This window comes from Mytilus edulis, chromosome 12 (assembly GCF_963676685.1).
Source record: "Mytilus edulis chromosome 12, xbMytEdul2.2, whole genome shotgun sequence".
In the NCBI taxonomy this organism is placed as follows: domain Eukaryota; kingdom Metazoa; phylum Mollusca; class Bivalvia; order Mytilida; family Mytilidae; genus Mytilus; species Mytilus edulis.
The window spans coordinates 52,072,458-52,086,554 of NC_092355.1; the positions used below are offsets into that span (position 1 = coordinate 52,072,458).

General features: G+C 30.8%; 1 protein-coding gene across 1 annotated transcript; it reads left to right on the plus strand.

Annotated features, from left to right (window-relative positions):
* Window positions 1-2,125: 2,125 nt before the first annotated feature.
* On the plus strand, window positions 2,126-4,749 carry LOC139497681 (uncharacterized). The gene is made up of 5 exons (XM_071285915.1): window positions 2,126-2,216; window positions 2,504-2,758; window positions 3,152-3,682; window positions 3,983-4,176; window positions 4,600-4,749. Exons 1-5 carry the CDS (start codon window positions 2,126-2,128, stop codon window positions 4,747-4,749), a joined length of 1,221 nt encoding a protein of 406 aa, XP_071142016.1.
* Window positions 4,750-14,097: the final 9,348 nt, after the last annotated feature.

A 14,097-nucleotide genomic window follows, 5' to 3' on the forward strand; every position in this document is an offset into this window, starting at 1 on the left:
TCTTGATTATTTTAATTTTAGTTTCTTGTGTACAATTTGGAAATTAGTATGGCGTTCATTATCACTGAACTAGTATATATTTGTTTAGGGGCCAGCTGAAGGACGCCTCCAGGTGCGGGAATTTCTCGCTACATTGAAGACCTGTTGGTGACCTTCTGCTGTTGTCTGTTCTATGGTCGGGTTGTTGTCTCTTTGGCACATTCCCCATTTACATTCTTAATTTTATTACATCAGATAACCAGGAGCTGGAAACCACGAACAAAACGATAGCATGTACGTAAAACTAGTTCTTGGTACTTTTCAAATAATAAGGTGAACCTGTTTTTGATACTTGACTATTCATCAGTAAAAATCCGATGATTAAGGGTAAATACGGTACCAGTCACCTAGGAGAAGCAATGTCTAAATATAGATATTCACAGGATATCGCACTATAATAGTTCATAACTATTGAATAATACATATTATTTTCGTTTATTGAATCATGTAAAACAAAATCAAGGTTAGAACCAATAAAGACAATATTAAAAGATATAAATTTAATGTAAAACTGCTGACCTATACAAAAAAGCTAATTCAAAGGAGCGATGGAAAATCTCATTTGTAATACAACTCGTATCTGTACAGCATAAAGTTCGAACCAAATCCTTATATATACATGTATAAGCTTAAGTATAAGGGTCTAATGAACAATTCACTGACGTGACTAACACAGAGGGACGAAAGATACCAGAGGAAGAGTCAAACTCTTAGATAAAAAATAAACTGACAACACCATTGCTAAAAATAAAAGACAAACAGACAAAAAATGGAATCTACAGGAGACACAACATAGAAAACTTAAGACTTAGTAACACGAACCCTACCCAAAACTGGAGTTGATCTCAGGCGATCCGGAAGGGTAAGCAGATCCTGCTCCACACGTGGCACCCGTCGTGTTGCTTATGTTATTACAAGTCCAGTAAATATTGAAGTACGACAATGAACATAACTTTTCAAAACAATAACATAAGCAAATGCAAAAAAAATATGCAATACAAGAATATTAATGTACAATCTTACCAATACACTGTATTGATGAAACGCATATACATGTTGAAAAATGTAATGCTGTTAGTACTGTCGATTAGTTGAATGCTAATTTTCGTGGATTTTGTTGTTACCCTTGAACCACAAATTTTGATTTCCAACGAATAACACATTTTCTTTAAGAATTTATGTAGACTTTGACAAAAAAATGAAATCAAAGTTTTCCTTTATCCAAGAAAATAGGTATCCACGATAATAAATGAATCCAAATATCTCATTACCTCCTTATATGCTCAAAATAATAATTATCTCTATTTGGCAAAAGCTTGCTGAGTACTGTGAATTTATTTATTTTCGTGGACACCACATTCGTTGATTAAAGAAAACTTACATATTCCTGGATATTTAATTTAGTGGTTTTTCTGTAGTCTGCAAACAAACCTATAGACTATTTATGAGTCATTGAACATTTAATTGTGTGGATCACCTGGACCCATACAATCCATAAAAATTGGTATCCAATGAATAGAAATAAATTCAGAGTATAAGGTCATTTATGTTCTTCACCTACGAACTATATTTGGCACTTTTTAAGTATTTTATGGTTCGCTCGTCACTGATGTTACTTTTGAAGACGAAACCTGCATCTGTCGTAAACATTTTCATCTTCGTATTTATAATGATTATTTATAATAAGATTATTTTTTTTCAATTACACTTCACTCAAATTGTCAGGAAGTTAATTACGACATTTAAATGATCTTATCTCTCCGATTACTCATAGGAAAATGTGCTTAATGCAAAATGTTATGTTTAAAAAGATTTGCGAGTTCATACTTAATTTTATAAAGTCGATCTAATTTGTAACAATAATTTGAACTTACAGAGCTACATCTGGGATCATTTCTGACCTACAACTATGAGTCTGCTCTCTTCAGTGAAATATTTTAAAGTGCAAGATCCATCACCATTCTCAGATCACTGCCAGTTGGTAACTTATATAACATGTAATTTTCAGATCAGTAAACTTCAAAGCCAATATATAAAACAAAAGTTTAATTATAAATGGACTAAACTTTCTAAAAAATTATTGGAAATGGAACTGACTAAATCAGATATATATGAAGAAATAGGCAGGTTTCAGACAAACAAATTTGAGAAAACATCAGAAGGAATAAATCTTGCAAGTATGCAATATGTAATATTTATACTAATCTATCAGAAAAGTGTATGATAAAAAATTGTTTTAAAAAGGTAAAGAAAAAAAATAAAGCACCATGGACAGATAATGAATATCTGGAATTAAGAAAAACTGTACAAAAGATGGGCAAAAAACTAAAATTATCTCCCTTTGACCAAAACTTGAAATTAATTTTTTTTCATTATAGTAAACTTTTGAAAAAAGCATATAAATTTAAAAGAAAGCAGTATAAACAAAACATATTAAATAAATTTAAAAATCTGTCTCCTACAGAGAGTAAGGAATTTTGGAATATCTTAAAAGGAATTAATAAAAGAGAAACAAACTCAAATGATTCACCACTTTTTGATCTTAATGTGCTAGCTAAACACTTTAAAACACAAGGAGAACCAGATAAAATAGATGAAAATTTCAAAAATTTAATATCTAAAGAGGTAGAAAACAGAGAACAAAAATTAAATGAAAAACAAACAGATGACCCTATTAAAATATCTGAAATAAAACATGTTATAAAATCACTAAAGAATGGTAAAAGTACTGGCCCAGACTTAATTTGTTATGAAATAATAAAACACAGTAGCCAGGTAATGCTAACTTCATTAGCAAAATGCTTTAATCTAATATTAGATAGTTCAATTTATCCAGATGAGTGGAATAAATCATATATAATACCTATTTTTAAACAGGGAGACTTACTCGATCCAGCTAATTATAGGGGTATTTCCCTAATGAATTGTTTAAGTAAGATATTCAATTCTGTCATAAATAACAGGTTGATCATAATTTTTGAAGATAACATGAATCCATCACAGTTTGGGTTCCGAAAGAATAATAGAACTTCAGATAGTTTGTTTATTTTAAAAACAGTTATTAATAAATATATAAATAATAAAAACCAAAAAATATTTGGATGTTTTGTAGATTTGAAGAAGGCATTTGACTCAGTTTGGAGACTAGACCTTCTATATAAATTGATCAAGACTGATAATATTAGACCTAAATTATATAAAGTGTTAAAAAATATGTATGAATGCACTGAAGCTTCAGTAAAATATAAAGAAAACATATCTGATTCAGTATTTATAGATAGAGGCTTGAAACAGGGTGACAGCCTCAGTCCTAATCTTTTTAATATTTATATAAATGACCTTCCTGAAATTTTTGATAGTGACTGTAAACCAGTAAATCTCAATAACATGTCATTAAGTTGTCCTATGTTTGCTGATGATTTACTTTTATTGTCTGAAAGTGCAGAGGGTTTACAGAAGTCATTAGAGAAATTAAGCAACTATTGTAAAAAATGGCAGTTGTCAATTAACATAAATAAAACTAAAGTGATAGTATTTCAACAAAAGAACATACCATACACTAAAGCAGAGTTTACTTTGGATGGTTATAAATTAGAAAAAGTATTAAAATATAAATATCTAGGCAATATTATAGAGGCTTCTGGTAAATTCCATACATCACATATGGAACTATAAAAAAAAGGCACAAAAGTTCTATTCAGTTTGTTTAGATATATGAATAATATAGAAAATATACCTATAAATATACATAACAAACTATTTGAATCTTTAATAAAACCAATTTTAATGTATAACTCAGAAATTTGGTATATGGACTACTATGAAAAAGTACTGAGGTCTCAGAGTAGAGCAGTAAATAATGATAAAGATTTTGATATACTTACATCAATTGATAATAGCTTTATTGAAAAGGTGAATTTAAAATTTTGCAAATTAATTCTAGGTTTAAGTAAAAAAGCAGTTAACATTGCATCAAGGGCAGAGTTAGGACAATACCCAATAGATGTATATGTAAAGGTTCAAACACTAAAATATATGGCAAGAGTATCTAACACAGAAATTAATCCGTTGTTATATGATGCATACTGCACAACTAAACTGTTGGATGAAACAGGAACCTATTCTTGGTATACTTTTGTAAAAAATATAACTCAGGAAAATAATTTAAATATATCTGATATAAAAAATATTGACTTCACAAAAGAAAAATATAAAATGAATAAACACATGAAAGATATTATGCAAGAAAACTATAAAAAGCTGTTCTTTAAAAAATTAAATTCTTTAACAGAAAATAATAAATTATTTATCTATAGTAAAATCAAAAAAAAATATGAAACTGAGCCTTATTTACTTAAAGAGAATAACTTTGAAATAAGGAAAAAATTTACTAAATTAAGGGTAAGTGACCATATTTTGGAAATTGAAAGGGGTAGATACAAAAATATAAAAAGGGAAGAACGTTTATGTCAACATTGTTGTCTAAATAAAATAGATGATGAAGAACATTTTTTATTTACATGTATTAAAAATAAAGATTTGAGACTTCAATTTTTGCAGAAAGTTAGAAATACCTATTCTGATATAGATAATATGGATGATGTGGATAAATTGTATTTATGTCTTTCGTGTCCGTCAATTATGCAGTATACGGCTCCATTTGTTAAAAAGTCATGGTCACTGAGGAGAGTGGACTCAACAACTGCATGATAGATACTTATATGTATATAATGTTTGTTCTTTTGTTGCTATTTTTGTATGATGTATTGTGTTCATTTATATATGCCTTCAACCCCATTGGGGTATAAATGTGCATTTATTCAATAAACTAATAGTATAACAAATCTTTAGGATGTAAAACTGTTATATATTATTAATTATGACAGTTCCTTCTTTCTTTTCCTCATTTTAGTTTCCTTCTTTCTTGTTTATTTCCAGAGGGTTCGTGCAGCTTAATCCTTGTATAAATTATTTCTTTTTTGGTTTTATCCGGGTTTTTTCTTGTCATGGTGTTTTTTATTGAAATTTCCATTGTCCCCTTATCATTTTCTTTTAACATTTTCACATTAATCAGCTGTTAACACGAGAGTAGTCTTACATGTCTTATTTTACACCTTTTTTAACAGTCCTTCATCTACAACACAAAATTAAATGATCGGTTTTTTTTCACCGTTTGGATATAAACGTTATTAAGAAATTGTGATTCATGCTGGGCTTTGATTTATCAGGATGTCATTGCCCTGATAAACAAATATATCGGTTACAACAAAATTAACTGAATACCTACTGTGAAGTGACATCCGATAACTGTTATGCTTCTCTCAAGATATGTCTATACATTTCCTACTGACATTGAAGCTAATATTTTGCAATAGGATGTAATTGGTGTTGAACTTTTGCTACCTTTTTAACGTAGTCAGTACGTCGTTACTGACATGATTTATGTCAAACCTTTCAAAAACTGTCTGTTTGTTAATTTTTATATCATAAAAAAACAACTAAGGTTTCAACACCATGAGGCGAAATTGACCTTCATTGTCAGTGTCATTTTTGTTCATATACCATTCAACTGTTCTCGTTCTTGGATTTTCAAATGTTCGACTTTGACAAAAAATGTTTGAGTGTTCTAAAAAAAGAAATTCATTAAAGATCTAGACTAAATTTTGTCTGTCATTCAACAATCCAAGATGCTAATTATATGCAGTTGTATTACATCCTATTTGATTTGTTTAAAAGTCGCGACTTAATGGAAATAAAATTTCATGTATGTCAACACATTTCGATTGAACACAAATTTATTATTTCTTTGACAGGTAAAGTATTGATGAAATTTTAATGTTGAAATAAACAATCTTTGAGATATCAATCTTAATTTGAGTTTGAATTGCGGCAAAAGTATTAACCGACTTGCATATTTCGTAGATCGAACAAGAATTAATAGACAAGTCAAGGTCACAAACAACAACAGGGGGGACCATGTTAGCTACTGGAAGAACCATATCATATAACTATAATTGTGTTCGTTTGAATTTTTTCAAGTTTAAAAAAAAATGAAAAGAAAAAGTTGCTTAAAATTATAATGTTCCGTTAGTCTGAATGAACTTACTGCATACTGATAAGGGGAAAGTGATTATTGATTCATTACTGATATTTATGTATTATTTCAAATTTGTAATGATGCGATTTATAATTGACATTGAAGTTTTATTGATGAGCTTCTTTGAATACAGATGCTACAATGCATATACCAAGGTTTTACAAAACAACTATAATAACACTTTTTTTTTTATTTTAACGTTAACCTTAATATTGATATTCTTTTTTCCTTTAAATTCACTTTTTGTATCTTTTTCATTCAAATGACGTAATTTTTCATTTTTTGATGATCTGTTTTACAAATTCAAATGACGTCATCACTTTTTTGCATTTTTTACAATTTCAAATATGACGTCACTTGGCGTTGTGGTATAAACATATTCGGATGTGTCTACATATTGCGTTGCAAATGTCTGGTTATGTAATGTATTTCAGTTGTTTCCTATAATTAGTTAATATTTCAGTTCTATCATTTACAGCTTTTGTTTATTAATTTTATAAATTTACTGTTTGCAAAAGTATAAATTATTCTAAATGATAAGGATGTTCTGGTAACTAACAGAAAACCCTGGCCGTTTTTGGCACAACTTTTTTAATCTTTTAGTCCTCGATGCTGTTCGACTTTGTGCTTGTTTCGGCTTTCAAACGTTTGTATCTGGGCATCATTAGTAAATCTTGTGTGTATAAAATGCACTTCGGGCGTATTAAAATTACAACTTGTTGCCTTTTGTTGGCTGTTGTTCGTGTGTTTCTTTGTCAATTGTATTCTCCAATTTATTTATATTGTAGTCCTGTAGTGTTGAGTTGTCATCTTTATGTTATATTTCACATGGCTATAAAAGGGGAGGTTTGGCATGCCACAAAACCAGGTTCAACCCGCCATTTTTTCTTTAAAAGTGTCCTGTACCAAGTCAGGAATATGGCCATTGTTATATTATAGTTGGTTTCTGTATGTGTTAAATTTTAACGTTGCGTCGTTTGTTTTCTCTTATTTTTGAGTGTAAATTCACATTGCGATAATACGTGTCACGGTACTTGTCTATTCCAAATTCATGTATTTGGTTTTGATGTTATATTTGTTATTCTCGTGGGATTTTGTCTGTTGCTTGGTCTGTTTCTGTGTGTGTTACATTGTAGTGTTGTGTCGTTGTTCTCCTTTTATATTTAATGCGTTTCCCTCAGTTTTAGTTTGTTACCCCGATTTTGTTTTTTTGTCCATGGATTTATGAGTTTGAACATCGGTATTCTACTGTTGCCTTTATTTGTATCAACACCAATCAACAACATTTTAATTGGTCACTCAGTACTTTTATATATGCTACAGTATACGGAGTAGTGTAATCTTCCAAATCATTTCAAATATGTTATTGTAGAATGCTTCAGTATTTTACAGGTAATACAAAAATTGCTCAAAATCTTTCAAGTCGGAATAATAAAGTTAACATTTATTATTTTCCATAACCCTGTAGAACTAAGGAGATTTGACAAAGTTAAAATACTGAGATCTACTTGACAATGCTTGATATTTAAACACATATCTTAACAAAAAAGGCTAATAATCAATCATATTATCATATGTTATATAAGCATCACTTAGTGTTAAATTACCAACATATACTTCCCAGTTTATCTAAATAATATTCACGGAAAACTGACAGCTGTAGTCATAATGTTAGTAAATTAAACTCCGTCTACTTATATTATTCGCAGAAGTCAATCTTAATTGCAATGCTAGACAAAACATTAATACAAACAAAGCAAGCATACCAAACCTTTTTCTTACTAAATTTGAGATATCAACTGCAAGGTTAAGTTATATACATTTCTGTTAAAAAATGTATTATATAATGAATGGTATCTAATTGTTAGGTATATAATTTGAAACAAGTTGCATGCTGATGCAGTGATTTAATTGATTGTGTGTGTTCATTACGCTTAGCTAATTACTGGTGGCAAGGTTTTACTAGTAGACGAAAACGTAGTACACAGAGAGACTAAATCAACTTTTCACTAGCGAGTTCAAAATTAGACCCATGAGTACTTTAACTTATAAACATTTTGAAGCTCAAAAGACGAACATATACTAATTTGCAACTTTTGAAATAATTCCTGTCGACAGATCTCATTTGTAAATTGCCTACTTCCAACATTCAATTTTTGCCATCAAACTTGGTGTTTTTCCCTCTAATTTTCAATACCTCACTTCCAATTTGACAGGGGCCTCGTTAGCCGAGTGTTCTTTGTAGTTACTACTGTAATCTCTAGCAATTCAGCATTTCTGTTATTAGATCGAACTCCGCTTGTGCAGGTGCACTCGAATCCAATTTTAATTGAATAAGATTGTTGATTTTCCTATCGAAGGTCGGTGGTTTAGACACTCTGGATTCCTCAAACAATAAAACTGGCCGCCACGAAAACACGGAGCATAAATGTGGTTTTTAAACACAAAAATCAATTAACTCCAATTAGGCTTTCCCAACTTCTAATTGACATGAGAAACTATATGCGTCAAAATACAATAAATGATTTCCTGGAAAAGAACTATTTATTGTGTTCCTGAGAACTCATACGTATAACAGAGTAAGCCGTATACCTCTATTTTCTTTTTTAAGTTTTTTTAAAATTTAAAACTGATATGAAACTGATATTTTTTCGCATTTCACTTAACTGTAACATTTATTCTAGCGTAGTACTTTGATCATGGGACGTTTCACTTCATAAAAATGATACATAGGTAGTTATAAGTTAAAGGTCTTTTACTTTACTATGCCCGCAAAAAAAGTTCTTTGATGGTATCTAATAGTTACTCCGTTAGTTTGTCCGTCCAGGTGCCATGGCAATCGCAACTTCCTGTAATCGAGCAGAAGGACATACATGTACTTTTACACAGTTGTAGAGGACTACATCCTAAGGTGCATGCAAAAATATGATATTGATCATAGAATGAAATTCAAAACAGTGTGGCTGTGGCCATTGATTGACACATTAAATTCATCCATTGACTGTGACAATTTAGGTGAACGTTTGTATGTAACTACCACTGATCACTATGTACTTTTTAAAGACACTTAAACTATGGGGTCACCAAAGATTCTCAACACCTCAATAAAGTAATTCGAAAAGATTAATCAGAAATAACACGATGTTTTGATTTATACCAATTATATAAATCAAAACATAAAGGTTATTCCTGATTATTTTTTCGAATTACTTTATAATTAAAGGCGTTAGGAAACCTTTGGTGACCCCACAGTTTAAATGTCTATCGTAGGTACGTCATGAACAGTGGTCGTTACAGACAAACGTTCGCGTAAATTGTCCCAGTCAATGGATGAATTTAATGTGTCAATCAATGGCCACAGCCACACTGTTTTGAATTTCATACTAAATGGTAAGTGAAGGTGAATACTTAGATAAAGGGAAAAATTATCTGGTACCAGATGCAAGAGGAAAATTGTATAAAAATTGCAAATATTCTTATATAGTGTATAATAATGTCATCTTGTGTTAGGCGGGTGTATCAAGTTTCAGATACGAATTTATATGACTAAATTGCCTGTTTAAATAACTTAACTGGTCTCTTTATCCAAGTATCACTTAAAGTTACACAAAGCAAGATATTTTATTTTTAGCCCACCTGGCCCAAACTTGGCCACGATCATCTTTGGGGTATCTTGTTTAAAAAATGTGTCCGGGGACCCGGCCATCAAACCAAGATTGCCGCCATGGCTAAAAATAGAACATAGGGGTAAAATGCAGTTTTTGGCTTATAACTCAAAAACCAAAGCATTTAGAGCAAATCTGACAGACAATTGTTTGTCAGATCAAGATCTATCTGCCCTGAAATTTTCAGATGAATCGTACAACCCGTTGTTGGGTTGCTGCCCCTAAAATTGTAATTTAAAGGAAATTTTACTGTTTTTGGTTATTATCTTGAATATTATTATAGATAGAGGTAAACTTTAACAGCAATAATGTTCAGCAAAGTAAGATTTACAAATAAGTCAACTTGACCGAAATGGTCAGTTGACCCCTTTAGGAGTTATTGCCCTTTATAGTAAATTTTTAACCATTTTTCGTAAATCTTAGTAATCTTTTACAAAAATCTTCTCCTCTGAAACTACTTGGCCAAATTAATCCAAACTTGGCCACAATCATCTTTGGGGTATCTAGTTTAAAAAATGTGTCCGGTGACCCGGCCATCCAACCAAGATGGCCGCCATGGCTAAAAATAGAACATAGGGGTAAAATGCAGTTTTTGGCTTATAACTCAAAAACCGAAGCATTTAGAGCAAATCTGACATGGGTAATATTGTTTATCAGGTCAAGATCTATCTGCCCTGAAATGTTCAGATGAATCGGACAACCCGTTGTTGGGTTGCTGCCCCTAAATTGGTAATTTAAGGAAATTTTACTGTTTTTGGTTATAATCTTGAATATTATTATAGATAGAGATAAACTGTAAACAGCAATAATGTACAGCAAAGTAAGATTTACAAATAAGTCAACATGACTGAAATGGTCAATTGACCCCCTAAGGAGTTATTGTCCTTTATAGTCAATTTTTTACAATTTTCATAAAATTTGTAAATTTTTACTAACATTTTCCACTGAAACTACTCGGCCAAGTTCATTATAGATAAAGATAATTGTAAGCAGCAAGAATGTTCAGTAAAGTAAGATGTACACACACATCACCATCACCAAAACACAATTTTGTCATGAATCCATCTGCTTCCTTTGTTTAATATTCACATAGACCAAGGTGAGCGACACAGGCTCTTTAGAGCCTCTAGTTAATGTACAGTTCCATTTGGCAATATTTTGATATGAACAGAACAGTTGATTTTCCTTTTAATATATTTGTATTTGTTCAAAAATGATTGCTTTCGCTGACATATTTAAATATGTACACGTAATAAGTATAAAAAAGAAGATGTGGTATGATTGTCAATCAGACAACTGTCCACCAGACACCAAAATGACACAGAAATTAACAACTATAGGTCACCGTACGGCCTTCAACAATGAGCAAAGCCCATACTGCATAGTCAGCTATAAAAGACCCCAAAATGACAATGTAAAACAATTCAAACGAGAAAACCAACGGCCTTATTTACGTACAAAAGATAAATGAAAAACAAATATGTAACACATAAACAAACGACAACCACAGAATTACAGGCTGATGACTTGGGACAGACACATACATACAAAATGTGAAGGGGTTAAAAATGTAAGCGGGATTCCTAACTTACTCCTAACCCGGGACAGTGGTTTTACTCTACAACATAAGAACGAACTATAAAAATCAATTGAAAAAGTCTTAACTCATCAGATGGACAAAAATACAAGGCTCATTTGTTAATGCAGTTTGCTTGACTAGGTTATGATTATGAGAGTGCAAAAGGTCTTGAATTCAAACATATACGAGCAAGTTCAAAGAAAGGCTACACATAAAAACGTGACATCTCAACTAATTGCTAAGGGTAAAATAAGCAATTAAGATGGAGATAGGGTATTAGTTTTTATGACTTAGAACTACAAACACACCATAACATAAACCTTAAGTCGTCATTAATCATTCTGATAGTCATACTTACGACACCTAATGAGAAACATTATATCCTTCTCTACTAAATACTTATTGGAAAGATAAAAATAGAATATACAGTATTGTGTATGCAACCAAAAAGATTAATAATTAATTAGTATAGTGCAATTTGTTTGAACAGAATCTATTCGGGACTTAAGATTTTGTTCGGTTTAATCAGTTTCACAATGCATACAATTTGATATGACAGTGCTTAAGAACATATTTGGTTTATAAAGGTTTTCGATTTATGCAGGATTCGGTTTAGCCAGGTCCCACTGTATATTATTTTATCATACGAAGTGTGACGTTAAGAAACATCTGTCATTATCCATACTAGTTTTAAGAAAGCATTGAATACTAATTTCATTAGCAATGTTTATAAGAAAAAATACAGCTTACCCTCAGGTTTTTAGTAAAAGTTAAAAACAAGGCCTCATGTCGTGGTATGTTTTTGCATGGATAAATTTAAAAATAAAAATTATCTAGCTAACAAAACATTATGAAAAATTAAAACCACAATTATTGTTTAATTTGTTTTGCATGAACCCTTTGGTGTATTAATATACATTAGTCGGCAGATGACTGACATTTAATGATGTTTTGGAGAAAATTATTGTAGGTTTATTTTGCTAATGTTGATGTTTCTGTGAATGGCTTCTTGTTTCTTCCTTATTGATGTACTACCGGCAAATGCCATAAGAGAGGGGGAACAAATAAATCACAAAAATATAAACGTTTGAAAATTATATAAAAAAATATATTACAGGGAAGAAAAATCAAGGAAACAAGGAATAGCAGCGTGAATTGGCATAGATTTAGGAAATTACAATAAAATACTGTTTAGCGATTTTGTATCAGCTAACTTGCTATATCTTACAACTCCAAATCAATTTCATAATACATCTGTTTAGATTTGCTTATTTTTGAAAGATACAAAATGTTATGTAACAATTAAAATGCAAATCGTTTGGATCAAAGATTTTCATTGGACACGGAAAAAAAATTTGAAAGGTTATTTCACGTTTAACAAGGCCGTTAATAAGGAAAACAAATCTTTAAAATTTCGAATTTATTTGGTATATTAAAATTATATTATACATGTTATATGAAGTATTGAAACTTAAACAGAACGTGAACACTGGTATAACACTGCCCTACCTTAGATGAACAGCTGTTTTTCAATGACACCATTTTTGCAGTTTCAGAATGTGAATTTATGATAGTAACCACCCAATATAGTACAAGGAGTTAAAGCCCTACTAATCATTTTGGATGAGTTGAGAAGCATATAAAACTTTGCGGTAATGTACTGTTAAGTGTATACTATGAGAGACTTACAATTTACGTTATAAAGTAGAGTCATCGACTCACGGGTTAAAATGATATTAATGGTACGAATGCTACAACGGTATTTTTTATTTGTTTTGTTTACAAATTGTAGTCAATATAATGGAATTTTATATGACTGTCATACAAGAAATGTATTTCATTAACAGACTAATGGCTGGTCTTTTAAAATTTACTCACCAAAATTGGTAAAGTAGTATCGTCATTATGTTTGTAATAAATATGAAAAAACACAGACATTCAATAATATTTTTTATTTTAAATTACAAAAAAAAACACAAAAAAAAACAAGAATTTTAATGGGATTGAAACAGTAACAATTTCAGTTGAATGTTTATTCATGGTATACTTTTATCACTACATTTATAAATGTAAGTGTGGCTGTTTGGGATGTATATCCTATTTATACTTTTTGCGTAGGATTTTAGATTCAATGTTAGGCTTTCTGTGCTTGCTACACTAAGTTTGTATTTTGTCTTTCCTTTTTCGACATATTATTTCTATAAGCCTTTCGTTGAATGACCCCTCCAAATATATCAAAAATGGTCTTACATGTATGTAGACGAAACGCGCGTCTGACGTATAAAATGATAAGCCTGGTACTTTTGATAGCTATTTACACCACTGAGTCGATGCCACTGCTGGTAGACGTTTCGTCCTCGAGGGTATCACCAGCCCAGTAGTCAGCACTTCCGTGTTGACATGAATATCAATTATTTTGTCATTTTATAAATTTACTGCTTGCAAAAGTATACATTATTCATAATACTAAGGATTTTCTTATCCGAGGGATAGATTACCTTAGCCGGTTTGGCACAACGTTTTGGAATTTTGGATCTGCAATGCTCTTCAACTTTGTACTTTGTCACTGATGACTCTTATGTAGACGAAACGCGTGTCTAGCGTATAAAATTATAAGCTTGGTACCTTTGATGTCTAATGTTGCCATATCAGTATATGTGTTTCATTTATTATTGTATTGGACTCTGCAATGTATTTACGTTATGATCATATATACT

What these genes read in the sequence shown, in the direction of transcription:
- LOC139497681 (XM_071285915.1), top strand. Translation starts at nt 2,126, where the DNA reads ATGGAACTGACTAAATCAGATATATATGAAGAAATAGGCAGGTTTCAG. An exon ending in TATAAAATCACTAAAGAATG is followed by an intron (nt 2,759 to 3,151) that starts GTAAAAGTACTG and finishes GATGTTTTGTAG; the next exon opens with ATTTGAAGAAGGCATTTGAC. An exon ending in CAATATTATAGAGGCTTCTG is followed by an intron (nt 3,683 to 3,982) that starts GTAAATTCCATA and finishes AATTAATTCTAG; the next exon opens with GTTTAAGTAAAAAAGCAGTT.